Genomic DNA, 27,790 nt, shown 5'->3' with positions numbered 1-27,790 from the left:
TGGATATACAAAGCTGGACAATTACCAGTATCTTTATCCTCCTCCCCTTAACTAAGAGCACTTGAACTGATTACCCACTTCCGCCTGACATGTTGCTGTGTCCTCTCGTTTTGTACTCCACAAATTGATCATGTTCATGTTCCACGGTGTTTTAGACCTACTTCCATGTTTACTGGTCGAGTTTAGCATTTTCCTATCTTTTTAGAGTTCTGCAAATTCATTACAAAGTGCCAAGATGCTACTTTTGTTTATCCTGCTCTGGATTTTATGTGAGGTTCCTGGTCTTTAGTCAAGTTTGGAAGCTCTTCTTCAGGAACTGCCTCTCCCACTTCTTTTCTCTCCTCCTGGAATTCTAACGGACCTGTCCCTTCCCCTTTTACATTGTCCATCACCTTGTTTCTCTGGTCAGTAGCTTGGGCTCTCTCCTCCAGCTCAGTGACTTACCTTCTGCTGCGTCTAATCTACTTTCTGCTCTCATCCTTTTAGACCTGAATTTCAGTGGTGTTTCTAATTCTAGAAATTCCTTTTAAAACCTGTGTGATTCTTTTTAGCATCTTGCTCTTTCGTGTTTTAATCCCCTCCACCCCACCCTAGCTTTTTTTCCTGTAACCATGAGCTCCACGAAGGTGAGGCGGTCTTTAGGTTCGCTGTTGTCACCCCAGTGCCTCGCACCATCTCTGGAACGGAACAGAGTGTGCCGTGGGATGACTTAGCACCAGTGGGAACAGAGAGCCGCTAAACCCCAGACTGGCCCGCGCGTAGCGGGTCAGCCAGCCCAACTGCCCGCAGCCCCGCCAGTCTCTCAGCCCCGGCCTCGGGGAGAGGGGCCGGCAGCCCATGACGTCACAGGACTGTGACGCGCCGGGGAGCCCCGCCCCTTCGCGGCGCTGGCCCGGAGTCCAGCTCTCTGCGCCGTGACGTCACGGGTCCGGGCGGGCGGGTTTTGCGTCGGCCCAATGGGAGCGGCGCGCCGGCCTCCCCTTTAAGGAATGTTGTGACCTGACGTCACCCGGGCGAGTTACCTCCCCGAGCCACCGCCGCCAGGCTCAGCTCACAGCCCCGGAGCCCTTGAGCGCGAGGCGCGGAGCCCCCGAACCTCAGACAGAGCCCCAAGCCGCGCGCCCCGGAGCCCCGGCCTGCGCGCCCCGCCGGGCCCGCGCGATGCCCTCGGACCGGCCTTTCAAGCAGCGGCGGACCTTCGGTGAGGCCCGGCGGGCGGTGGGCTGGCGCGGGGTGGGGGCGCCGCGACTGACCCAGACTGCCGCAGGCGACGTCAGCCCCGTGACGTCAGAGTCGGGCTAGACCCCCGGGCCGGGAGGCAGGTTCAGGCCTGGGCCGGGGCCTCGCCTCGGAGCCCGGCGGGTGCCAGGCCCTGGGGCCTGACGGCCCTGGGGGCGGGGGCTCGGGGGGGCGGGGCCGGGGACAGGCGGGGCGAACGGCGAGCGGGACCTCTCTCGGCCTCACTGCCCGCCCACTGTCCGCAGCCGACCGCTGTAAGGAGGTGCAGCAGATCCGCGACCAGCACCCTAGCAAGATCCCGGTGAGTCCCGCCGCCCCCTCCCTTCCCCGCGGCCCCAGGCCCCTCCCGGCTCACGCATCCCTCGCCCCACCCCTAGGTGATCATCGAGCGCTACAAGGGTGAGAAGCAGCTGCCGGTTCTGGACAAGACCAAGTTCCTGGTCCCAGACCATGTCAACATGAGCGAGTTGGTCAAGATCATCCGGTGTGTGGGCAGCAGCAGTCATAGGGGGCTGGGGTCCTTTTGGGGATGGTGGGGCCCTGTTTTGGGGAGGTTGGGAAAGGCCAAGGTCAGGGCTGGGGTCAGTGTCAGGTCAGAGGTGAGAGCTTCTAGAAGGGCCTGGGATGGGTGTGAAGCCGCCTCAGAATCCTTTTGGAGAGAGGGAGGTGGGGGGGGGTCAGGGCTCCACCCACCCAGCAGCCAGGCCCCTTCACCGTAGGCTTGCTCTTCTGCCCACCCCAGGCGCCGCCTGCAGCTGAACCCCACGCAGGCCTTCTTCCTGCTGGTGAACCAGCACAGCATGGTGAGCGTGTCCACACCCATTGCGGACATCTATGAGCAGGAGAAGGACGACGATGGCTTCCTCTACATGGTCTACGCCTCCCAGGAAACCTTCGGCTTCTGAGCCAGCAGTAGGGGGGTGGTGTTTGGCCTGGGCGTGGGGGAGGGGGAGGGCCCTGTCAGGCTCTGCCCAGGGAGCTCCTGGCTCCTGAACTGAACTGCCTCTGCCCGAGATGAGCTAGGCAGGGATGCTGCCCCCCCCTAGCCAGGGGGCACCAACCACACCTACACTGCCCCTGGGTGGATCCTGGGCCATTGTTAGGGTTGCCCTGGGTGCTGGCTGGGATGGGGGAGGGTAGGGAACAGCCCCCAGCACCCCTGCTCGGTGTGATTTGTCTTTTTTTTAGGCCCCTGCCCATCTGCCCCTCCCTCACCTGAGGCGCTGCCCCCCCCCCGGACCTGCCCACCCCTGAAGGACTGGCCCCTGGCTCACCTGGTCTTGACATGGTGTATGGATCTGTGGTCATTGTCCCTCTGCAGAATAAAGATTGCTCAGGCCTGCCTGGCCCTTTGCCTCCAGCTGCTTGGGGTGTGGGGAGGGCTGCCAGTGGGGCTGTCTCACACTAGTCTCAGCTCGTCAGGGAACAGACTTGTGTGCTGTGGACCTGGGGCTCATTCTGGAAACCCACACCAGTGTGTAGTATATGGAAGTGGTGTTCAAGGACAAGTCCACCCTTTCCAGGAGTTCAGTGTAAGCCCAGGATAGATTTCATAACAAAAAACATTTATTAAGTAGCCACAACCTAACAAATCCTGCTCCCCTGCTTCTTACCCTATCCAGCATCGGAGGGGGCTCCCTGGTCTGCAGAGTCAAAAGAGTAGGGTCCAAGGGGAGGTGCTCCTGGCTACTCCCCACCGGCCTTGCTGCCAGCCCTGGTTCCCCTCTGGTGCCAGAGCTTTGGAACCCTGGACTCAAACCTCATTTGCCTGAGGACTCCTCTGCTGGCAACTCCGGCTCGAGGGCTGGGCTCAGCTCCGGGCCCTTCCACCCCTGAAGTCCATGCAGCCCTGGGCCCAGCCAGGCCTACTTGAGCACGAGCATGGCCTCTGTGCCGTCCTTGGCAGTCAAGTAGAGCCCATGGGTGAGGTAGTACTCGCGCCGCAGGAAGGCATAGAAGTAATCCGAGATGAGCAGGATCTGCAGGGAGAGAGGAGCTGTCAGCAGCGCTGAGGAACCTCCCCCAGAACCTTGGGTTGCTGAGGGGCTAGGCAGGTTTTGGGGAGACCCTGCAAGGTCTTGCACTTCAGAAGTTGCCTGTACTGCCCCATCCCATCCCACCCCTGTGGGTTTGTGCCACCCGCCCAAGCTCCGGCCTCTGAACTCCAGAATGGTACGTCTGCACCCAGAGGCCCCTCCGCCTCACTGCTTGGGTGCCCACGAGGCTCCTCCATGGTACAGCTGAGCCCCTGCCAAAGCTGCTGCTCCCTGGGAGCCCATACCACACCCCCCATCTTCCTTCCAGGTGCTGAGGCCACAGAATCACCTGACACTTCACCTGCCGGACACAAGGCTGCTAAGTCCTGGCAGTTCTATCTCCCAGACACTCTCAGATCCATCCGTTTCTACTTGTCCTTAGAGCTACCACCCTGGACAAAGCCACTGTCATCTAAACAACAGCAGTCTCCTCTTTGGGCTCCTTGGTCCCAAGCCTCCCACCCTTGTAACCCTCGCCACGTCCAGTCCATTCTCCCTAGCAGCCAGAGGTTGCTTTTCAGGACAAAATCTCGTCCTGTTACTTCCCAGCTGAAAGGTCCTCTAAAGGCTTCCGAGGGCTCTTAAGGTGAAGAACCAGCTCCTTTGGGGCTCTGAGGCCTCGCGCCTGGTCCCTCACCCTCTCTCCTGCTCCACCTCACTCAGCTCCAGCGACACTGGCCTCTCCCTCTGCTGCAGGATCTCTGCTGTTCCCTCTGCCTGGAATGTTCCCTTCCCTTTCATCCAGTCAACACCTCCTTACCCTTCAGGTCTCAGGAAGGATCCTGATTCCTTAGAGAAGCCCTCCCATACCCCCCAGATTGGGTCATGGCCCCCATTAACCTCTATTTCTTAACACAAATTCATCCAGATTAGTTTTTCTTTCATCTGTGTGACTGCCTGATGGCGTGGCTCCTCCCCTGGACTGGGAAGGTCCCCACAGGGTTCTGCCACCCTGGTATCCATGCCCAGCTCAGTCTGCCTTTCCTGTATGGGCCACAGAATTAAAAGGGCCCTAGAAGCTCAGGCTACCATCCCCCTCGCAGAGGCCCAGAGAGGAACAAGGACTTGATACGTTTTACAATCCCATTATATTCCAAGACCCCCAGGGCCTGGGGCAGGAGGAGGGCAGAGGGGTTCACAACCCCAGGTCTCAGCCACTCAGAGGTCTCTTAGACCATCAGCACCAACCACCTGTTGGCACAGATGAGAAGATGGAAGCCCAGAGGAGGGGGAACACCTGGCTAGGGTCTGTAGAGCAGGTCAGAGGTTGAGCTGAATCTGGGATCTTGGCCTCTGACCCACGGAGACTTCTGTCCTGGGCAGCCTCATACCGTGGGCAGGAAGAACATGGAGGGGCCTGAAGGAAGAACTGAGGACCAACACCATGGCTGGCCTCAGGACAAAGTCCTGCCATTTTATGACCAGAGGAGCCCATCTGGAAGGCTGATGGTCTCCATCCTATAGATGAGGAAACTGAGGCACAAAGGGTTCAGTAGTTGGCCTAAGGCTACACCAGGAGAGCTGGCCTAGTGGCCATGACCTGCAAGGCGACGCACCTGGGGTCCAGTCTGCCACAGGGCAGAGAACTTGCAGCTGAGGGTATCAGCAGAGCAGACAGCCCAGGGAGCCCCGGAGGCCTTGCCCCACAGCTGCCGGTGGGGGGCAGGTACCACAGCAAAGGCTGACCTCACATCCTGCAGCCCCTTTCTCACCCAGGCCCAAGGTGCCCGGTCTGGGGATGGAGAGCCTGGAGCTATGGCTGAGCAGGTGGGGGTTGACCCCCGAACCAGGTCCAATGAGGATCAAATACAAAATCACAATTCACAATGAAACAAAAGGAACCAACTCCAGTGTCACAATCAGCTGTACAAGGATTAGAAAGTCAAAATACTAGGTATTAGGTTGAACCATATGAAATAGCCATTTCTGCAGATCAAAAATGGTTGAATACTGGAAACTTTATATAGTTCAATCTAATATAAAATGGAAAAAAAAGTCAAGAAATACAAATAGCAGAGTACGCATGGTATTTAGAAGAACCAGAGCAAATAACTCTCAGGCCATAGGGAGCTATTCTATTTCCTTATAATCTTTAACATTGTAAAATATGTATTTGTATTACATTGATTAAAATATCAATTTAAAAAACCAGCCAATAAATGACCAAATAAATAAATGAGGGAGAATTCCTTTTGGAATCCTTACAGAAAAATTCCAATAACATATGTAGACATTCCCTCCTCCAGGAGGTGGAGCTTAATTCCTGCCTGCCTTTCTGTCCCCTGCCTGCCGGCAGGCCAGATGCAGTAACTCACTTCCAAAGAACACTGCAGGGAAAGAGAAAAGAGTAATTCTACACTGGAGAAGCCCCAAACACTGTCTTGAACAAATGATGAAGGGTAACATCAGTATGAGATCAGGTGGCTACCATGTACTGGGCATGGTACCTGAGCATTCCAAAAATCCAAACCCGTCTTATGATGAGAAAAGCATCAGATAAACCCAAAGTGGGGACACTCTACAGGAGACCTGGCCAGTGCTCCTCAAGACTGTCTAGGTCATGAGAAATTGGGACAGAGTGAGAAAGTGGGCAGAGGACATGGGAGAGACAGAACACATTAATGTGGTCTCCTGGCTCGGATCCTGGGTGTGGGGCATATGGGAACTTTCTGTATCTAAAGTTATTCTGAAATTTATAAGTTTATTTAAGGGCCACCTGGTGGCTCAATCAGTTAAGCGTCTGCCTTTGGCTCAGGTCATGATCCTGGGGTCCTGGGATCAAGTCCTGTGTCAGGCTTCCTGCTCGGTGCGGAGCCTGCTTCTCCCTCTCCCCCTGCTTGTGCTCTCTCTCAAATAAATAAAATCTTAAAAAAAAAAAAGTTTATTTTAAAAAAGCAGTGTACTGGGGTGCCTGGGTGGCTCAGTCGATTAAACATCTGACTCTTGATATCAGCTCAGGTCTGGATCTCAGGGTTGTGAGTTCAAGCCCTGCACTCGGCTCCACAATGGGCGTGGAGCCCACTTTAAAAAAAAGAAAATTAAAGAAAGCAATGTACTATTGTTATTTGCAACAGTATCAATGAACCTCAAAAAATATGCTGCTGAATGAAGGGCAGCTTCGGAAAATGTATACATTGAGTTGTGTTTTTCACTGTATGTAAATTTCATATAAGAAAAATATAAGTACTGAACTCTGGTTAATGATATACATGCTGAGATGTTTAGTAGGAAATGCAGTGATGTCTGTACTTCACTTTGAAATATATTTTAAAAATAAGATGGATTGAGGAATGGATAATTTGTGATCACAAAAGTATAGTACAACATTAATGGTACAGTCTAGGTGGTAGGTATGTGGTAGGTATGTTCAATGTTCAGTCTTTCAACTTTGCTATGCCTGTGAAATTTTCCAGGATGAAGTGTCAGGGGAGGATGGCATGGAGGGAAAGAGCCCTGTGTGCTGGCTTGGTCTGTCTGGAACCAAAGTCACTAGTCCTGATTAGGTGCCCTGCCCCCATAGGGAAAGGCATCTTGTGGACACCAGCCTGGCCTGGAGGCTTGGCTCTTTCAGAGTGATGCCCCCAGCTGGTAGCATGTTGGCCGAGACAACCTCTTCTGACCTTGAGGCTTGCCATTTGGGCTAAGGGATTTCCCAGAGGCCGATCTACAGCAGCTGTAGACCCAGAGCCCCTTTGCCCAGTCTGGGCAGTGGGAGTTGGGTGAGGGGCAGTAGAAATAGCACGGGCAAGTTAGTGGCTGTGTGACCCTATGTAAGTCACTTTCCCTACTCTAAGTTGTATTTTCCGCATCTGTAAAGTGAGTGATAAACTAGTTTACCTTGTGGCTAGGTGGCTCCTAGTCCTTGTGCCATTCCTCTGTGTTTTCAGAGACCTGAAGAGCAGCCCATTCTTTTTTAAGATTTATTTATTTGAGAGAGACAGAGAGAGAGAGAGAGAGAGAGAGCACACAGAGGGAGAGGGGGAGGGAGAAACAGACTCCTTGCTGAGCGGGGAGCCCTCTGTGGGGCTCGATCCCAGGACCCTGGGATCATGATCTGAGCCAAAGGCAGACGCTTAACCAACCGAGCCACCCAGGCGCCCCGGGCAGCCCATTCTTTAAAGCTGCCCTCAAGAACTATGACTGGACTCCTTGGCCTCTCTCCTGCCATCAACCACCAAGTCCTGCCAATCTCCTTCCTCAGACTTCCAACTCAGCCTCCTTGTCTCCCTCCCACTGCCATCTCTTGCTGGAAGGCCTCCTGCATCATCCTGGCCCCTCTTGATTCCCAGTGTCTGTCTCTCTCTCTCTCTCAATCTCTCCATCTCTCTCTGGGAGTCTCTTACGGTCTCTCTCAGTCACACACACACACACGCACGCATGCGCACGAACCCTTCACTTGCCTGCTCAGAAGCCTCTAGTGCCCCACTCTGCCCGGCACCACACCCACACGCCCCAGAAACCCTGACCGCAGCCTGGTCCTGCAAACAGTGCCTGGATGGCCATGCCTCACTGCCTCGGCTGGGCTGGAATGGCCCTTTCCACAAAGAGCTCCTATGTATCCCTAGAGCGGGATCATCTGCATCTCCTGCCCCAGAGTCTTCCCTAAGCCCATGCTCACTTATGTCACCCCTGGGATGGAGTCACTTCCTGTTGCCCCACAATCCGACAGGCTGGCATCTGCTCCAGCTCTGGGACCCTGGGCCCGGCAGAGGGCTGGTGCTCTGGGAGTGGTTTGTGGGTCCCCAGCCCCTCGGCATTAGCCCAGTGAGGGCTCATCAGACCACTCTTCTCCACCGGCAGCCGTGAGGGCTGCAGGACTACCTCTGGGGCACAATGAAGATATAACAAGGTAGCGGATCAACGGACGGCCAGGGGACAGGGAAGGGTGCTTCACACGTGGAGTAAAATGGTCAAAACATGCTCCATCACAGGCTGGGAAAGCAACAACTTCTGGGTAGCCGCCCCAGGCCAGGCCCTTTAACAAAAAAGCATCATGAGAGGGTGGGGGATGGGCAGACCGGGTGAAGACCAGTGGGGGGGGGGCAGGTTTCCTGTGGTGAGCAGGTCTCGGGGATGAAGGGTAGAGCACAGGGGCACCATGGGTGGTAGGAGCACTGCGTGGGGACACAGGGCAGCTGCCCTTGTGGTGAGCACAACAGAGCTCACAGTCACTAGGTCGTACACCTGAAACCAATGTAACATTGTGTTACCTCAATTAAAAAAAAAGCATTGAATCTTCACAACATTCTGGGGTAGGGCTTATAAGCCCCACTTACAGATGAGCAAACTCAGAGTCCCAGGGGGGTAAAGGGAAGCTTTAGGCTGCAATGCTAATCCTGCCTGAGGCCCAAACCTTAGTTCTTCTCCAGCCCCCGCCGAGTTCCTCCCAGTTAAGGATTCTGGGAGGGGTGAATGGACTGCACCCACACATGTGGGTCCTGTTGTGGGTCCATGCAAACCCGTGGTCTACACTGACACCCCTGTCGAGGCTGTGCTCCCAGGTCCCAGCCCTGTCACTTGGCCAAGACTGAGTTTTTTTTGGGAAAAGGCAAAATAAGTATCAGAGCCCTCCGAGCCATCAAGGCTGTTAATTCAGGGTGTCGGGGCGGGGGGCGGGGGCGGTGCTCAGAACAGAAGCCTCAGCCGACACTGGCCCCTGGGCTGCCCCAGCTTCCCAGAGAAGCAGCTCCTGTCGCCGTAGGCATGTCCCAGTTCCCAGGGCTCTTGCTTGGGCTGGAGATGCTGACCCTTGACAGCCAACCTGCACTTGGGGGAGCTCACGTGGTCATCACCATGGGCAAAGCACAGCATCCTCTGTCCACACCACCTCGGATCTCGGAATATGGGAGCAGGAGGGGCTGAGGGTCGACTTGTGGAGCTGGACGGGCTTTGGCGTGACCCAACTCAGGCCTGGATGGACACGTGTGGGAGGGGATGGTGAAGAAACAGAGCTCCACCCTCTAGCTCTAAAGACACAAAACAGTGGGAAAATCACTGGACCTCCATCTCAGGGTCTGTAAGGTCACATGGTAAGATCAAAGTCGCTATGATGGTAATTGTCATCTATGTGGCACTTTTCAATTCACAAAAGCTTTCCCACCCAACTCCTTACTGAGTCCTCACGGCTATCCTTCTAGGCGGAGGACACGGAAGCTGCTAGCACCTCTCACCAGGTTTCAACAGCCTCTCTGTGCTCCCGATTCGGGTTCACACCCCTCACCTTTTCCCTTCCTGGTATGATGAAGTTTTCCAAGCAGGAATGCGATCCCAGTTATCCTCAGCCAAACCCAAAGGCTCAGCCTGGTCCTCAGCATGACAGGGCTCACGCTCTCTGGCGGCACCCACCAGGCCCGCGGGACGGCCTTCTGCACCCGCTCGCTCATGCTCTCCTCCCCACAGGTGTCACCACAGAGAGCCCAGTTAGCTCCTACCCACCCCCAGGCACCCCATGTATGGGCGGCCTCCCCACAGAAGCTTCCTTACCCACCACAGCTCTGAGCTCCCCAGCCTTTTTACCCTATTCACGGCACCATCCGGCTCCCCTGGCCCTGCCTAGTTCCTTTTCTTTCTCTCCCTCAGACCATGGGCTCCCAGCAAGCAGAGCTGTGTCTCATTCACATTCTGTTAGCAGAGTGCCTGGCACATAGCAAGCGCCCAATATATGCAAATATATTAATTAGGCCCAAGGAGTTAGGAGACTTGCCTAAGGCCAGTGAGCCAGGACAGATGGGGCTGAGAGTTACTGCAGAGGCTGGGCCTCCAAAGCCCAGGCTTTCTGCTGGCCTTGCCTCCCTATATTTAGCTCAGGCTTTTCCTGTCACTCTGGTTGCAGGTGGGGAAGGGCCTGTGAGAGCCACGCTTGGGATGCTGAGCACTGAGCTAAAAGTTTGAGGATGGGGGGGGAACAAGGGAATGAACGAAGACCTGGCAAAATGCCACCAGTGTGGAAGGCAAAGCACAGGCAGCTGGACGAGGGCAAGGACTCCAGCCTGGGCCACAGGCGCCTCCTGTCAGGAGGAACACCTCTTCCCACACGCAGACTCAGGATTTTGCAGCCAGGATTACACAGACCCACGGAATTAAATCTGAAATGGGCCCTGGCTGTCCACAAATGGGGGTTACACACCACCCCACCACTGATGATCTGACCCACACGTCCCCAGACATTTACTTCCTCATTGTCCCATTCCCCAGAATGACACACCAGACCAACTAGAAGGCAATTCCAGGAGACAGGACTGTGCTTTCATGGGTGGAGTAAATAAGCCAGTCCTGAGCAGACCCAACAGGAGAGGGCTGGCGCCCAGACCCCAGGGCTCCAGGCCCCCCTGGAGACCGAGAGCAGAGTGGCCAAAGCAAGGCCAGCCTTGGATCTACAGGGTCTGCACTACAAGGAGAAGGGACCGGAGCTGGCACCTCATGGTGAGGAGGCAGCAACTCATGGAATGTTCCAGACACAGCTGGGACACTGTTTTGGATAGTAGGGAATCTATTTTAGACATGGACATAGAATAGGAGTGAGGCTCTCAGGGTCAGCCACAGGGGAAGATGGGAAGGGGGCTCTGGTTCTGACACCCTAGGAATCCAGCAAGACTTGCCACAGGCCCAGCTTTGTCCTAACAGATGCTAGAAGTGGGAGGTTAGAGTACACAGGATTATATGGGATCACTGGTCATAAAATGTGGTTTTGGATCCCAGCTCATTCCGTTTATTCATCAATGAACAGTCACTGAATATTCTTGGTGCTGGGGATACAGTCGTGAGCAAGATAGACCTGGGGCTGACCTCATGGAACCCCCTGTCTAGCAAGAGGACGTGAGAAACAAGAACATGAATAAACACCCCCCTCAGAGCTTGGGGATTTCCAAGCCTCTGCTTCCTCACTGGTACCAGGAGAGAAGAATACTAGTGTCTCCTTCAAAGGGCTGTTACAAGGACTAAGTGAATTCCTTATGATAAAAATAAGGGAAAACAGCTTATAGGGCCCCAAGGAGGGGAGCAGCTGTGTCAACTGTGGTGAGGAGCTTCCTTCTTACATAAACAGGGAAAGATCGCCAAGATGTTTTATTAAAAGGAAAAAGTCGTATTTTCATCATGATGCCAATAATAAAACACACACACAAATAAAACTCTTCTCCAGGAGCATACAAGTATATGCAAACGCACAAGGAAAGGCTCAGAAGGCCACACAAGCACATGATCCAGAAGATTAAAGGGATCATATGGGCCTGGCCCCTAGCAGTCACTCTTTAAACATGAGCCACTATTAATTATAATTTTAGGAAGAGATTTCCTCATGTTCCCTGTTTTTAAGATGAATGGGGGTGAATGGGATGTTTTTATCTTACTCATTCAAAAAAGCTAAATTTAGACACATTACTTTTTTTGTTTGTTAAAGTAGACTCCATACCCATCATGGAGCCCAGCATGGGGCCTGAACTCACAACCCTGAGACCAAGACCTGAGCTGAGATCAGGAATCGGATGCTTAACCAACTGAGCCACCCAGGTGCCCCTCAACATATTAATTTTGATTTATATGTAATCCTTGATGACTATTTTTCTTCTGCTGGTCACTGACCTGCAGGAGAAAAGAGTTAAAAAAAAAAAAAAAAGGAAGAAGTTTGTTCTTCTTTCCAGTCTGAATGTTTCCCTGGGGATTTGCTCTGGCTATCTGAAGAGCAGGTCACCGGTGCTACTTCTCATATCAACATATAAATGGCAACAGGACTCACACATGCCCTATCCTCTCAACACCCAGGGAGGCTGGGTTATCAAGCCTGGTTTTAAGAAAACTGCAACCCAGAGAAGTCACTTGCTGAAGGTCACACTGTGAGGAAGTAAAAAAGGACCTCAACCAACCAATCTAGCTCAACCATTCCTTCTCCCCAGCCTTTCTTGTGTATGTGTGTGTGTGCGCACACACACACCCATGGATGTTTTACTGTTGTCATTTCCTAGTTACTGACTCTGAGGCACAATTATAATTAACAAATGATCCATGCCACAAACTGTAAACTACTTAATGGCCCCAGGGGAAAGGACGGAGCCTAAGTCACTGGTTTACCTGCCAGTATTACTAAGAATTTATCAGTAGTTTGTCGTATCACAGAATGTGGCACTGACCAACTCAAACAGAGCAGGACCTAAAATCTACGGGTCAAGATGTTCTCCACATTCAATTCCGCACTTACCAGCAACAGACTGGGCTCTGGATGCCTGCTATAAATCCATGCTCATCTGGTTCCCAGGACAGCTCTGGTCTGTCTTGTCCAGTGGGGGCAGAGGGAGGACCAGGGGACTTTAAGGTACTGTCCCAGCTAGAAGAGCTGAGAAAAGCCAGCCATGGGACTGAAGACATGTCCCCAAATGCCATACATTGCAACCGAAGCATTGATTGTAGGTCAGATGGAAGCAAGGGCTGATTTGATCTGTGGGGGATACGTAGCGGCTTCCCCAGCCACAGAGACCACGTTCTGACAGAAGCCGGAGAAGGGTTAGGGACAGAGCTGCTACCCACTAACCTCGGCCGGTGGGGGCGACTTGGCCCCCCCACCTGCCCACCTCCCACACCTCTCGTTCTCCAGGTCTGAAAGGCCCAGCTGCTACTCCTTGCTCCCCAGGACTTTCATGACCACTCACAACAGGAACGGGGGTCTTGTTCCCGCTAGATTCCTCCAGTGGTTACTCTGTACACTGGGCCCTTAATCACACCCTGTTCTCCCTGGTCATCTTTGGTTCATTCACTCATTCAGCAACTGTTGCTCAAGTGCTCTATGCCAAGCACAAAGCTGGTAGCTGGGGCCCCTGCAGTGGAAAGGACAGGCTGATTTCTGCTTGCATGAAGTGCAGAGGCTAATAGGGGAGGCAGAGAGAGAAATAATAATATAAACTTTAAACTGGGAGAGTGCTAGGAAGGAAACAAACGGGCTAAGAAGGAGACAGTGGAGGAGGGGAACCTCACGGAAGGCCTTTTTAAGGAGGGGACATTCAATAGTTAGTAAAATTCTGTCTCATATTTGTGCTCTGTGGCTCCCAACAGCCCGAGGCAGGTGTGTCTAACCTCACGAGGGGTGCTCTTCTGCTCAGTCAATGCTCCGGGACAGTGAGAGGGCTTGAGCGACTGCCTTGGTAAGTGCCCCCATATGACATGTCCGTTCAGTGATCTGGCAGCAGCCGCCACAGAGCCCAAACAAAGCCAGGAGTCCCAGAAAACATCTGACCCGACAAAGTTGTCTGACTCAAGAGTCCAGGCCTGAGGCGGCCGATGACACAGGTGTGTGATGTCTGTACTTGGGCCACAGCTGGGAGGCCTGTGGGCTGGTATGACCTGTCTGAAGGGCAATGTGGCAATATCTGCCAAAATGCACAAGGCCCATGTCCTCTGGCCCAGTAAATCTCACCACCTGGAGTCTGTCCTGAGAAAACGCTGGTCTGTGTGTACTAGGTTATGCGGAGGGATGCCCAGGGCTCTTCCATTTATAGCAGAAAACCAGAAGCAGCCTCGATGTCCATCAGCAGGAGCCTACCTAGTCAAATCAATCAAGTTCCTTCTGCCAACGGGCTCTTGGAACCAATATCAAGAGGGGATCATCAAGCGAAATGCTGCAAGTCCAAGAGCAGTGTCCAGAATAGGAGGCCGTTTCTTCATGTACACAAACAAGCTCGGCATGCGTGCATGCGTACTGACAGTTGTCGTAAATACACAGACAACATCTGCAAAGATACCCCACACCGATCCCAATCATGACGTCTGCCCGGGGTGGGAAGAGACAGGGACCCTGGGGGCCCTTTTCATTCCGTAGGCTTCTATTTTGTTTGATTTCTTTTCCCAGCAATAATGAATTCATGTATTACTTGTCTGATTAAAAGTACATTTTTAAAAGATTTAAAAAAAAAAAAAAAAAGGTAAAAAGACAATGTCAAAGCTCAACCTGGTTTTTCTCCACAGCGCAGTCACCAACTAGCATGCTCCATGTAGTTGGCCTTTCGTTCCCACCCCCAGTCCCACCTTCCGACGGTCCAGTCTCTCCTGCCTTCGATGGCCCCTGAGTACTTGCAAACATCTCCCCTACCATCAACGGAGACCCTTCCCTCACAAAGGCAGCCACAGGGAAAAAAGCAGTCATCTGGCAAGTTCCATGAATACCTCGTCATCACTGCAACTGTAGTCCCGACCCACACCTGACACTCATGGCCTGACGACAAGCTGTGGACTATTTCAGCAGAACTTTTGCCAAACTCCGCAGAGGCCCAGGGCAGGCCTGATGCCCTCACACACCAGCCATCACTTTCCAAGGATAATTAAAGGGATTTCAGCAAGACAGAGGGCCAGAACAACCTTTTGGATTTCCTAGAGTATGAAGTTGAATCCTGCACACTTCTGTTTACGCAGGTCTCAGGAGGAGCTGAGTATCCACCATGACTAACCTGTGTGTGACAGACAGGATGGCCCCTCCAGCACGGTCCCACCCAGGCTACAGGACCCTCCTCTCTCTTCCTGCTGTTCACAAACCAGGATAAACAGCCGGGCTGGACAAGAATTGTCCAGAAAGGTCCGTGCAGGAAATACCAGACCCATCACTCATTGCGAAAGCACAAGCTCCTCCCCTCTTCTTTCCCAGCAGCTAACCTTGGAGGCAAGGCTCTCCCTGGGGACCATTCCCTGGCATCATTCGTCTCCCCAGTCGCCTGGCTTCCCATCCAGTCCATCAAGCACAGGAAATGCCTGGCTGTGCCAACGGCAATTAAAGTGGTAAATGGGACAACTGATTCTCCTAAGACCCCACAAGGAAGATGGAGCTGACCTAAGGGAACTTCAGAGAAGTGTGCTGGACTACCTGCAGCAGAATCTCTGGGAAAACTTACTAAAAACCCAAATTCCTGACCCTGTTTTCCATATCTATTGGCAGTGGGATCAGGGAATCTGTTTTTTTGTTTGTTTGTTTGTTTGCTTTTTTGGACAAAGCCGTGTAATTGTGGTAGTCACAACATATCTACATGATTTAAAACATTACCAGGGCATCTGCATTCTTAACAACCCCCCCTCATCCCGATTCTGAGAAGCATTGCTCTGTGGCACCCAGGGAGGGGCTTTCCCTGGGTCAGGAGGAGATCGGAGCTCCCAGCTGGTACCTCTCATTCTCTGACCCCCTACGGCCTCCTCACCCCCCAGTCCCACGATTTCTGCTCCGACTGACCCAACAGCTAGACTGAACTAGTTCTCATCTCCCTGCCTTTGCTCCTGCTGTCCCAGTCTGGAAAGTCTCTCCACCCGCTACCACTGTTTCCTCCCCCCCCCCCCCCACTGCACCTGCTACAGTGCCACACAGGCTGTTACAGAAAGAGGGTAGCCTCAGAAATGGAGCCTTCCCTGAATTTGGTTCTTGGCACCTCCAACGACCTTGGGCAAGAGACAACCTGTGTGAGCCAGCCTTGGTTGCGTTTGTAAAGCAGTGATAACACTATCTCACAGGCTTGCAGGGAGAATTCACTGGGGCGATGGCTCAGCACGGTGCCCAATAAATGCTGGCCCAATTCAGCTTTTCTACTGCTCTCTTCTTTAATCTTCTCTACTGGACCAGGAGCTACTGCAGGGGAAGAACGGTCCCCTCACTCAAGTCCAAATGCCTAGTTTGCAGAACCCACGGCCTTTGCTCAATGTCTGAAGCTACAAAACGAATCCCTGTCCCCGTGCAGCCCTGGACTCTTACCTGCCCAACGTTGAAGGTCAGCGTGATGGCATAAAAGAAATTAGAGTTGGCACTTCCCGCATAAATCCAGAGGTGCCACAGGACAGGGAAGAGCAGGGAGCAGACGATAATGATGCAGACGAGGACAAAGATATTTCTCAGGACTGCAAAGACAGATGGTTACAGTTAGCTGAATGCTGATTCTTCTCAGCACCCTTTCTTGGGGGGATGGCCCCACAGGACACAGGCCCAGGGAGAGTCTGGTGTAGCTCAGAGGCAGAAATCCTCCCCCCAGACTCAGAGGCTCTGCGATGCCAAAAGGCAAGCCTCAGACCCTTGAGTTAATGGCTTCCCATGCCCAAAGCCGGTGGGAAGTCCTAGGTTTGGTCTCTGGCCCTCCCACTGTGGGCCTGGATGGCTACCGTCGGCAAGACTGAAGGCCTCTGGGCACCGCAACGGGGGCATTTCAGCAAGACAATGGAGTGTCCAAGCATAATTCCTTCCCGCTCCCCAAGCAGGGTGCTGTCTGTCCACATGGGATCATAGAAGGGAACAGCAGCATGAACCCATGGAGGTTAGAGCCCCCCCTCCCCCACATAAAGTCTATGGTGCCACAGCCCTGGGTCTTAGGAACACATTTTCCATTTTCCTTAATTCATGTCTTAAGTTCCCTGCCTTTCTCTTCAAATGTCCTTTACTTTTCCTTAGATGATTTGAAAAACTCTTTTGACACCCTCTCTGTCTGATATCACCCCTCCACAACCCCACACTCCCAGAGGGATTACAGAATCCCAAATCCCACCAGGCAGGAAGCTCTCCCAGAAACCCCAGGGAGGACCGGACACTCAGACTGGTACTGGCAGGCAGGCGGAGTGCAGCTGGAGGGGAAGGAGGACAGTGTGCCCAAACTTGGCCTTAGAAAGACAAAGACCTTGGTTAAAATCCCTGCTCCGCCAGCAAGTTTCTCTGAGTCTCAGCTTGCCCATCTCTAAAGTAGGGCTAAAATGCCTACTCTCAGGTGGTTTACATGGATTAAACAAGATGTGTAAAAAACCTGGTACGATGTATTCCTGAGTATTTTCTACGGCTACTATAACAGATCACCACAAATGCAGGGGCTTAAACAGCATACAGTTTATCTTATAGTTCTGGAGGTCAGAAGTCCAAGACGGGTCTCACAGGCTAAAAGCAAGGCACAACCCCCTCGCAACCCCCTTCCCGCTTCACCCAGCAAGGCCAGAGTAAGTCCCTTCCTACACTGCAGCACGCTGACCTCTTTTGCTTCCCTCTTCCACTTTTTTTTTTTTTAGAAAATAGAATTTAGAGCAGTTTTAGGTTCACAGCAAAACTGTGGAAGAGATCCCCCATGTGCCCCCTGCCTCAAAGCCCTTCTACTTTTTTTTTTTTAATTTGACAGAGAGGGAACACAAGCAGGGGGAGTGGGAGAGGGAGAAGCAGGCTCCCGCTGAGCAGGGAGCCCGATGCGGGGCTTGATCCCAGGACCCCGGGATCATGACCTGGGCCGAAGGCAGACACTTAACCAACACCACCCAGGTGCCCCTAGCCCTTCTACTTTTTAAGGGCCCTCTCAGGGTTGTGGAATCAAGCCCTGCTTTGGGCTCCACACTCAGCACGGAGTCTGCTTAAGAGTCTCTCTGCCAGGGCGCAGACTCTCTCTGCCCCTCTGCCCTTGTGGATTACACTGGGTCTGCCTGCAGATAAGCCTCCAGGCTAATCTCCCCATCTGAACATCCTTAACTTTAAATCCTTTTGCCACATAAAGTAATATATTCCAAGGCTCTGGGGATGATGTGGACATCTTTGTGGGGAGGGGAGCATTACTCTGCCTATCATACTGTGCTTCCCCCCGCCTTTTAACTCAATAAGGGGTATCTGACAGTAGGATTATATGCTATTTTTATCTTTCTTTACACTTTATTGTATTTCTAAAGAAACTAGTAAGTATTATTTAAAAAAAACTAATGAGGGCAGCTGGGTGGCTCAGTTGTTGGGTGTCTGCCTTCGGTTCAGGTCATGATCCCAGAGTCCTGGGATCGAGTCCCGCATCGGGCTCCCTGCTCAGTGGGAGGCCTGCTTCTCCCTCTCCCACTCCCCCTGCTTGTGTTCCCTCTCTCTCTGTGTCTGTCAAAAAAGTAAATAAAATCTTTAAAAAAAAAACAAAACAACTTACCAATGGATCTGGGTCCCAGCAAGCACTTAATGAACAGAAGTTCCCTCCCCCTCTCTAATCCTGACCTTCAGGAAATCCCTTCTTCCAAATCAGAGTTTGGGGAGATTTCAGAGATGGGGAACATCCCGAACATTAAGATTGTTTGTCTTGGTTGTACGGAAACTTGGTAGAACTGCTTTACCAGGGATTCATGCATCAGAAGGGGGACTGGATTACCCATGCGAGTCTCAATTCTGGCTGCAAAATAAAATCACGGGGGAGCCCCACCTGGTCTGAGTCAATCAGAGTCTCTAGGGGTGGGGCCTGGGCATCCATAGTCGTTTGTTAACAGCTTCCCTGGTGATTCCAATATGCAGCCAAGGCTTCAAAGCGTGGGATTACAGCTGCAGACCCTTGGCAAATAAGAGGCCCAGACCAGTCTGCAACAGAGATTTCACTGGTCTGTGTCATGGTGATGATAACCAGAACAAGGTAGTTCAGAGTTCTTGTTACAGGTGAATGTTTTGAACTTAAGATTCATGAGAAATGACAGGGGTCTCTTTGTTGCTGGTTGTTGTTGTGAAAAAGTCCTTTCTTTTATGAAATGGGGATGAATGCCTGGCAGTTGACTATTTTAATGTCTTTAGCAAAATAAGAAGTTGGCAACTCTGTCATCAGAGTTTTTAAAAAAGTATTAGTGGTCTGTGAACTCCCACAATTTGGAAACACTGGCCTGGAGTGCTTGCGGGGTCCTCTTTTCTGACCTGAAATTTCCATGATTCTGGGTTTTCAAAGCAGGGAGGGACCTGACTCAAGTCTTCCGGAGACTTCTTTGCTCCCAGAACAGGAAGTCTGGGAAAAGGGATACATGCATTGAGAATTACTATTAGTAAACAATGTTACAACCTCAAGAAAGGAGAACAAATCTATTTGCCATTCCTTCACTCCCACATCACTATTTACATTTCTCAGTGGTTCTATTTTTTTTAAAGATTTATTTATTTATTTATTTATTTATTTTAGGGGTGGGGGCGAAGGGGCAGAGAGAGTCTTTTTTTTTTAAGATTTTATTTATTTATTTGACAGAGAGAGTGTGCGACTGAGCCACCCAGGCGCCTTGGCAGAGAGTCTTAAGCAGACTCCGCGCTGAGTGTGGAGCCCACAGCAGGGCTCAATTCCACAACCCTGAGATCACAACCTGAGCCGAAACCAAGTGTCAGACGCCCCTCTCAGCGGTTCTTTCTGATCCCTTGGAAATTATTTTGCTGAAAAAGACAGACGCTATTCCTAAAACAAAACTCCTGTGGCCCAACAGCCCAGGTAGGTCATTGTTCCTTACCTCACCACTCTGGATTTCAGGGTGACAAGAAGGTGACAAAGTGCACAGAGACTAGGAGAGGCTCCCATGCAGCTCCTGGCTGCAATTACAGACAGCTGCAAAGATACATCCCCATGTGCCTGGAGGAACTGTCACCAGCATCCAATTGGCTTCTGGCCTGTGATGACCTTTGCAGGAACAGGGAGCTGCTACTCACTCTTGCTGGCTGACAGGCCAGAGGATTAAAACTATATGCCAGAGCACACGGTGCTGGGGACCTGGCACACAGGACAGCTTGTTCCAGGCACCAGGTGTCAGAGATGTCAGAGATGACCAGGGCCTAATGAGACGAAAGGCTTACCCTTCATCAGACTTACTGGGTCAGACGGAATCAGATTCCCCACCACACTCATAGGGTGGCTTATCCAGTCTCTGCCTCTGTTACTGACAAACTGAAACTTCAAGCAAGTCCCCTTCTCTCTCTGAGTCTCAGGTGTTCAGAAATAAAATTCTAGGGGTGCCTGGGTGGCTCAGGCAGTTAAGCGGCTGCCTTCGGCTCAGGCTCAGGGCATGATCTCGGGGTCCTGGGATCGAGCCCCATGTTGGGCTCAGCAGGGAGTCTGCTTCTGCCCACCCCCCCCACTAGTGCTCACTCACTTTCTCTCTCCCTCTCTCAAATAAATAAATAAAATCTTTAAGAAAAAATAAAATTCTACTTGAAGAACTCAGCCCTACTGGAAAGAGCACAGAGGGGACTGGGAGCTTCAAAGGTGCTTATTGTATTATTATTCTCTATAACTTGTATGTTTTTTATCCATATTCTTTTATCTTTATACAAAAGTTAATAAAAACAAAACACCACATACCACACACACATGCACACACAGCCTCTGGTTACTGGCTCTTTCGGCCAGGCCACTGCAGACTAGCACCAGCTCTGCCAGCAGGCGGTTCCCTAACACCGCAATTGTGTGTCTGGTATGCCTCATCCTGGCCCCAAGCACCACCCCTGCGTCTGGGGCCTGCATTCAGAGCAGGGCCCACATACCTGTTCTCCTCCCCCTGTCCTGGCCAGGACAGGAAAACAAAAAGGTGAATGTGTGAGCAGGCAGGTTAGCACTGGCAACTAATGTTTAAACTGAATTCTTAAGCACATTACAAGTCTGAATATATCCAACCTAGACTTACAGACTTCTCTGAGTCTCCGCCCACAGGTCCAAAGGACTCGGCTGGAGATGTTCCTGGCTGAGTGCAATGACGCACAGCTGTCATGCCCCACACAGATACCCTGAGCACAAGTATTCTCTGCCACAGGAGCTGGCCACTGAGGGGGGCAGCCAACGCTCCGTGCAGGATCTTCGGTCAAGCTGAACTGTAAACTGCTTGCCCAGCCAGCGAGCTACAGCATCTATTAGATCATCTAGGTTTCTAGAAACCCCATCCTTGTTTTCTCTGCCTCAACCCCGGAGGGCATAAAATAGCTTATTTCAAGTTTTGAAAAATATGTTTATTCCAATGACTCTGACTACTTAGCCTGAAGCTTTGGTCACAGAACTATGCAGGGGGCCCCCTGCATGATTATTGCCAGCGATAACTGCAGCGCTCTTTACATATAATCTTTCTCAAACTTAAAACACTCATTGGAAGATATTCTCCCCATCTGACAGATTAAAAACCCAGAGACTCAGAAAGGTTTGATGAATTTCCTAAAAACAGATAGCTAGTAATGGGAAAGCCAGGATCCAAATTCAAGTCTTTTTGGCTCCAGGCCGTGTTCAGGAATACGGGATGAAGGATTAACCAAGAGCAAGAGGTGCCCCGTGTGGAACAGCCAGCTAAGAAAACAATGACTCTACTTTTGGGGAAAGAGGATCAATGTACCCAAGACCCACCCTGTCACAATCTGGGGCATGCTGACATGTTTGGTGGCCTCATGACCTGTCACTGGCCACTCTGCTGAGGGGCACCAGGCTGACTATAAACCCGCTGGACTGGGTGATTCTTATCTGTGCAATGAGGATGTCACAGGCAGAAGACACCAGCCACTTCCTTCTCCCAGGCAGGCTAGACTGGTCACCGCCCCACAGGTCACCACCTGCAAGGGCAGTCTAGGGTTGGCCCGCCCACTCTGCTGTTTACCTTCGCTCAGAGGCCCCGACTTACAGGTAGGTTTCTTTCTAGCAGCTGGTCAGTTTCACTTCCTGGTTGACACCCAGACAGCCCCAAATAATAACAAAGATTTACTTCCTCTGAAGCCTGCCCTCCCCAGGTTCATTCTTGACATCTTGCCGGGCACCCACTGTAGGCAAGGAAAATTCCACAGCTCCCTTCCTATTTTAGTTTAGAGAATCAAGTGGTGTTGGCCATTGACACTGCCTCTTTATTAGAGAGGCTGAAAAAACCCATCCAGAAATACCTGCTGAGCTGTGGGTCAGGTCTGATCCTGGGTGCTGGGGACACAGAGGTGAGTGAATCATCAGCCTACCCTCAGGAAGCCCATTACACTGTAAAGAGCCCTCACAGAGGGCTAAGAGTCCAACTGAGGAAAATCCTGGGGGCCTAGGAAGCAGGGGGAGGGGGATGGTTAGAGCTGAAGGGGTTTTCGGAGCAGGCAGCCGTGCAGTGTTGCCATCTGTCTTCTGTGGACATTTAGGTGCAGTGCTGGGAAATGGTTCAAAGCCCAAGGTCTAGTGTTCCACTGTCCAATACGGTAGCTACCAGCCATGTGTGACTTCTTAAATTTAAATAAATTTCAATTAAAAATTGAGTTTCTGAATCACACCAGTGGCTATTTTATTGGACTGTGCAGATAAAGGACATTTCCATCATCACAGAAAAGTCCTACTGGACAGCACTAGCTAGAAGCTCATGGCCAGCCCTTCCACTTACCTATCACATAACCTTGAACAAGTGGCTCTACCTTTCTGTACCTCAGTTTTCTCATCTGCAAAATGGTGATATTTTCCCACCAAGGCTGCTGTGAAGATAAACTGACCTAATGCCCATAACACTCTTAGAACCACAGTGGCCAGGTAGCTACCGAGTAGGTGCTCAAAAAATGGTGGTTATTTGGGGGCGCCTGGCTGGTTCAGTCGGTTAAACATCGGACTTCTGGTTTCAGCTCTTCAGCTCAGGTCGTGACCTTATGAGTCCTGGGATAGAGCCCCGAGTCGTTGTCGGGCTCTGTACTCAGCAGGGAGTCTGCTTAAGATTCTCTCCCTCTGCCCCTCCCCCTGCTCTTTGATTCTCACTCTCTCTCAAAAAACAAAATCTTTTAAGAAATAAAATGAGCAGCATTTAAAAAAGAAAAAAAGAAATAAAATAAGCAGCATTTTTATTTTTTTTTAATTTTTAAAAAAGATTTTATTAATTTGACAGAGAGAGACACAGTGAGAGAGGGAACACAAGCAGGGGGAGTGGGAGAGGGAGAAGCAGGCTTCCCACGGAGCAGGGAGCCTGATGCGGGGCTCCACCCCAGGACCCTGGGATCATGACCTGAGCCGAAGGCAGACGCTCAATGACTGAGCCACCCAGGCGCCCCTAAGCAGCATTTTTAAAAAGATTTATTTACTTGAGAGAGAGAGAGAGAGAGAGAACGAGCGAGCACGAGTGGGGAGTTGGGGAAGAGAGTGAGCGGATCAGCTGGATCCAGCAGCTGGATCTGCTGCTTTGCCCGCTCCCAAGACCTGGAGATCATGACCTGAGCTGAAGGCAGCCGCCAACCGACAGAGCCACCCAGGCGCCCCACAATGTTGTTTTTTGTTATCATCATCACCAGTCTGTAGTACCTAGCCGGCCATTGTCTCTCTCCAGGTGCTGCTAGTGCAGCAAACACCCAGCAAATGCCTATCGATTTCTTTTTCCCTAGCTGTTTCATCCAGGAACCAGGCTGACACGAGTCTGCCACCAGAGGTTTAGAGGCGGGAATACTCACATCTGTAGAGATGGTTCCACACAGGGAGGAAGGCCATGTAGAGGGCCACATCCCCTACCGTTGGGTAGGACTTGAAGATGGAGATGATAGCAATCTGGATGAACATGAAGAAGATAGGGTGCTCCCTGGGGCGGGTGGGGCAGGCAGACAGACAGAGAGGGAGAGATCAGTCAGGGATGAGGTCCACCCCCAGACTCCTAACCCCATCCCTTGAACTCAAAAATGCTCTCCAGGAGACTTCAGGCAGGGGCTGGCCCTGCGGCCCAAAGGACATGGGGGCCAGACCAAGTAGCACAGCAGAAAACCGTGGGAACCCAGAGACGTCCAGAGGTGGTGGTGGAGGAGGGCCCAGCAAACACTGGAGAAACAGCTCATCCCCCCGCCAACCCCCATCCCGGCTCCGGGCCTTCCCGTAGGAGGAAGAAAACAGATGAAGTCAGCTTCGTTATTGGGCTCTAAAGACTGCTTGTTAGAGTCATCAGGCAGCCTCCCTCGCCAGAGGCCCCTTTGACAACCGGACCCAGGGCAGGATGTGCCTGCTTGCCGACGCTCTTCTCTGACAGTATGGTCAGTGGAGTCTCCGGACCCTTAGCTATGATGTGCTCCTTTCCAGAAAGAGAACTGATTGCTGCAGGCAGCTTTTGAGCTCCAATGTGCTGGAACTGGAGTTCTTATTACCTTAAACTAACAATAACGACTACCATTTCCTAAACCCTCACTCTGCCAAGTTCTGTCCCAGGCCCTTTCCTTGTGCCATCACACATGATCCCTACTGTGTGTCAGTTACTCCTCAAAGTAGGCAGGACCGTCAACCACACTTTGCAGATGAGGAAATGGAAGTTCAGAGAAGGTAGGTGAATTAGTAAGCAGTGGGACTGCTTATCTCCAGAACTCTTAAGCATCACCAGTACTGTTCTCCTGAGTGCCTAGCATGATCACAGCTCTCGTCAGAAAGAGTGGGGACAGAGCTCCATCTCCAATGTTCGTCCAAGAGCTGTCCAAGTACTAAAAGGAAGCCAAGAGAAGAGGCCAGATCTACGCCCTCCTCACCTGTACCTGAACAACAAACATATGGCCTACTTCTGCACAGTACCTGCATGCCCAGCTCATTAAGGTTTTCTTCAGAGATTCATGGTATTCTTGACTTGCAGGTCAAAGGTCAGGGTGACTCAGTGGGTGTCAATCTGAGATGTGGAGACAAACATGTACACACCCCAAACACTTGAGCAGTTTTACACAGCAAATGCTTCAGACGCAGCTTGGCAAAGTCTCACAGTCCTGTAGGCTCTAGAAGGGTCCAGCTAGCTCAGTGAACATCTTCCTAAAGAAAAGCCAAATCACTGGCTGTGGGCTTTGTAGGTAGCTGGTAAGAACTACAACATTTCTATGAAAAGGCCAGCGAAAGTACAGTGACAAAAAGTATGGAGAGCCGAGGCTCCCGCAGTACTGTCTGGAGAGAGGTGGCCTGAAGGGCTCTGTTTCCACAAAGCTGGCACTGGAAGCAACCACTGCAGGGGGCCGGAGAGTTAGCAGAGCTCAGATCCAGCAGGGGAGGCCACTTCATACCCTCTGTCCCTACAACCCAGGGTGGGTGTGGGTGGGGGTCACATGCCGGTGCTGCTGTTGTCTACCCAGGAGCCACCTGTGGCCTTTCCCATGCAGACAATGAAAGGTGCTACGCAGATGAGGAGAGGTGTTCCGGGCTCCTGGCTTCTCTCAGCCCAGCGGCTAAGCCCGACAAGAACAAAGGCAGGGACTGGGGACGACAGACTGCTGGAGAGCTTGGCTGGGCAAGGCTGCCAGAGTTCTGAGACTGCCAGGCCAAGGCTAAGTTATGGGAAAGAGGCATGAGCTCTGAGCTCTTATAGAATGGGAACCATGTGCATTGGTACACTGGCCATGAAGACTGGCAGCAAGGTTAGAACAGAGAACTCAGGCTCCTGAAAACTAAACCAAATTCCCTTCCAGGTTCCCTGGACCCGCAGCCAAGGATGACTGGCCCCACTGAGATCAGGATGTGAGGGGCCCTTCAAGCACCCAGGACCATCACCTGGACCATGTGTCAGAGCCTGTTTTCCCTTCCCTGAGCCAGGATAACAGAACAATTTCCAGGGGGCTACTACAAGTGATCTCTTTCAGGAGTTTGGCACGGTGCAGGGGGGTGAGGATAGAGTTTGGAGACAGACAAACGTAGGTCTGAATCCCAGCTCCACTACTCACTAGCTGTGTGACTCTGGGAAAATTTTTCCACTTCTCCAAATGTCCATTCCTCAACTATAAAATGGAAGTGATGGTAATAAAATGATGCCTACTTCCAAGAAATGCTGGAAGGCTTGAGTATGAACACTTTTCAGAAAGCCTAAAAAGGGCTGGGATAAAGCCAGGCTCAATACATGCTCACTTTCTTACACTACAGAAGAGAGCTCCACAGATGAGCCTTTTGAAGGAAATTCATCAGAAGATTAAACAGAGCTGCAGGTAGCCAACCTCCCAACTAATACATCCTGAGTCCCTACTGTCACTGGGATAGTGATGGAGGACGCCCAACAAGAGCCACTTTTTCCAAAGACACCTTCCAACTAAAAACCCTTCCTCTTATGCAAAATAGGGAGGGGTTCAGTAGCACTGTGGGCTCAGAGCGAAGCCAGGGAAAGTATCAAGGGTGCCCCAAAGCGCCCTCCGCGCATCCTGTACTCATGTGTGACTCTACTGCTGGCATGGCTCCTGGCACCGGAGCCCAGTAAGGGCAGGCCCCCTGGGCAAAGATGGCATAAACTGAGAGCAGATGCTCCCAGTTTGACAGGCACCTGTAAGACTACAAATGGCTCTGTGGACAAAGAAGCAGCAGGTCCAACCACTTACTTTAGCTTTATGGCTAAGGGGATGGTGTAGAAGAAGACGTTGATCTGAAACACACATACAAAGAAGAGGCTGAAGTGCTCAAACATCTCCGCAAAGAAGTACCAAAAAAGACCGATGTTTGGAGTGAGATCTGGGACAGAAAGTCTGGAATGAAGAAAACAAAGGGAGGGGAAAAAAGAGAGCCAAATTATAAATGGTCTGCTCTGACCTGGTTTTCTCCTAAAGATTCTGGTCACTACTGGGCAGCCAAGGATGACTGTCCCCACTGAGATCAGGATGTGAGGGGCTCTTCAGGCACCCTGGATATAGGTAATTAATAAAAACAAGAGGCAGAGGGGCACCTGGGTGGCTCAGATGGTTAAGCGTCTGCCTTCGGCTCAGGTCATGGTCTCGGGGTCCTGGGATCGAGCCCCGCATCGGGCTCTCTGCTCCGCGGGAAGCCTGCTTCTCCCTCTGCCTCTGCCTCTCTCTCTTTCTCTCTGACTCTCATGAATAAATAAAACATTAAAAAAATAAAAATAAATAAATAAAAACAAGAGGCAGAGAAACAGAAAATGATAACCCTTAACAAATATCAGCTGAACCAAACTGGCATGCATCAAAGATCTGAAATGAGGCAGCATTCAGGCTAGAAATCAAGAGACCAGCCCCTTGGGGCGCCTGGGTGGCTCAGTCATTAAGCCTCTGCCTTCGGCTCAGGTCATGATCCCAGGGTTCTGGGGTCGAGCCCCGCATCGGGCTCCCTGCTCAGCAGGAAGCCGGCTTCTCCCTCTCCCACTCCCCCTACTTGTGTTCCCTGTCTTGCTGTCTCTCTGTCAAAAAAAAAAAAAAAAAAAGACCAGCCCCTCTTTTACTGCCTAAAATACATATGTTTAAATTTAGGAGATATCCAGGATTGTAACAAAAGAGGAATGGGTTTTAAACAAACAATATCTATTTGGGGGCATTCCAAAGACTGGCCTAGAGGAGCAAGCTCAAAGATCCTACTGCTCCCCATTCTTGCTCTGCATCCCCACAGCAGGAGCCAGAGACTGAGTGCCTGACATGGCACTGACTTCTGGGGCCTTGCGGAAGCATCAGCAGGTTCCAGCTAGGATCCCAGATCTCATTGGAGAAATAAGGATTTCACTGGAAAACTTTTTGTCTAGTTGTATCAGATAAAGATTGGTTGCCATTCTGGCTCTTCTAAAAATTTACATAAATGTTTTATTTAAAAAAAAAACAGAGCTGAAACTGATGTCAATTCACAATATGAAAAGGGCAAATAAATGGAGCATGGAGAAGGGAGAAATATGCAGTGGCTCATGGTCAGAGTTCACTGACCAGAGTTCACTCCACCCAGGGCGCGTCTTTGCCTCCTGCTGTGACTACATTTCCTTTTCTGTAAAATGAGGTAAAGAACACAGTCTGCAGGTCAGCAAAAAAACAGGCAAAGCTTTTCGCCAGCAATACAAACTCCTATCTAAGGAACAGCATGAAGAGGGAACAGTTATGCTCAGCCAGGATTTAACACAAATTAGCAGTCCAGAATCCCAAAGGG

The 27,790-nt window shown here is 51.5% G+C and overlaps 2 protein-coding genes across 5 annotated transcripts in view; one reads left to right on the top strand and one right to left on the bottom strand.

The window, feature by feature from the left end:
• The first annotated feature begins 1,003 nt into the window (after nt 1-1,003).
• Nucleotides 1,004-2,587, top strand: MAP1LC3A (microtubule associated protein 1 light chain 3 alpha). Of its 2 annotated transcripts, XM_025876705.2 has the most exons (5): nt 1,004-1,201; nt 1,485-1,540; nt 1,617-1,723; nt 1,982-2,151; nt 2,428-2,587. In XM_025876705.2, exons 1-4 carry the CDS (start codon nt 1,162-1,164, stop codon nt 2,142-2,144), a joined length of 366 nt encoding a protein of 121 aa, XP_025732490.1. In that variant the 5' UTR covers nt 1,004-1,161; the 3' UTR covers nt 2,145-2,151; nt 2,428-2,587. The 2 variants fall into 2 exon arrangements, with proteins under 2 accessions (XP_025732490.1, XP_025732489.1); XM_025876704.2 differs by having other exon boundaries at nt 1,982-2,587.
• A 196-nt stretch (nt 2,588-2,783) lies between these two features.
• PIGU (phosphatidylinositol glycan anchor biosynthesis class U) overlaps nt 2,784-27,790 on the bottom strand; it is an 87,114-nt gene continuing 62,107 nt past the window's right edge. For 2 of the 3 annotated variants that reach the window (XM_025876636.2, XM_025876637.2), the window contains 4 exons: nt 26,251-26,394; nt 23,389-23,513; nt 15,988-16,130; nt 2,784-3,218 (listed from right to left, as the gene is read on the bottom strand). In XM_025876636.2, coding sequence (XP_025732421.1) covers nt 3,105-3,218; nt 15,988-16,130; nt 23,389-23,513; nt 26,251-26,394 — 526 coding nt within the window. In that variant the 3' untranslated portion in view covers nt 2,784-3,104. The remainder of the gene's footprint in view (nt 3,219-15,987; nt 16,131-23,388; nt 23,514-26,250; nt 26,395-27,790) is intronic. The other variant, XM_025876639.2, reaches the window with a different exon arrangement.

The sequence above is a fragment of the Callorhinus ursinus genome, unplaced genomic scaffold (assembly GCF_003265705.2).
Source record: "Callorhinus ursinus isolate GAN/ISIS: 27379988/994484 unplaced genomic scaffold, GSC_fseal_2.0 scaffold38, whole genome shotgun sequence".
Taxonomy (NCBI): domain Eukaryota; kingdom Metazoa; phylum Chordata; class Mammalia; order Carnivora; family Otariidae; genus Callorhinus; species Callorhinus ursinus.
Note: the sequence above shows the minus strand (reverse complement) of the source record. Positions and strands in the feature narration are given on the sequence as shown.

Coding starts and splice junctions, on each gene's coding strand:
- MAP1LC3A (XM_025876705.2), top strand. CDS start 1,162: ATGCCCTCGGACCGGCCTTTCAAGCAGCGGCGGACCTTCG. Junction 1,202..1,484: donor CAAGCAGCGGCGGACCTTCG/GTGAGGCCCGGC, acceptor CACTGTCCGCAG/CCGACCGCTGTAAGGAGGTG. Junction 1,541..1,616: donor AGCACCCTAGCAAGATCCCG/GTGAGTCCCGCC, acceptor CCCCACCCCTAG/GTGATCATCGAGCGCTACAA.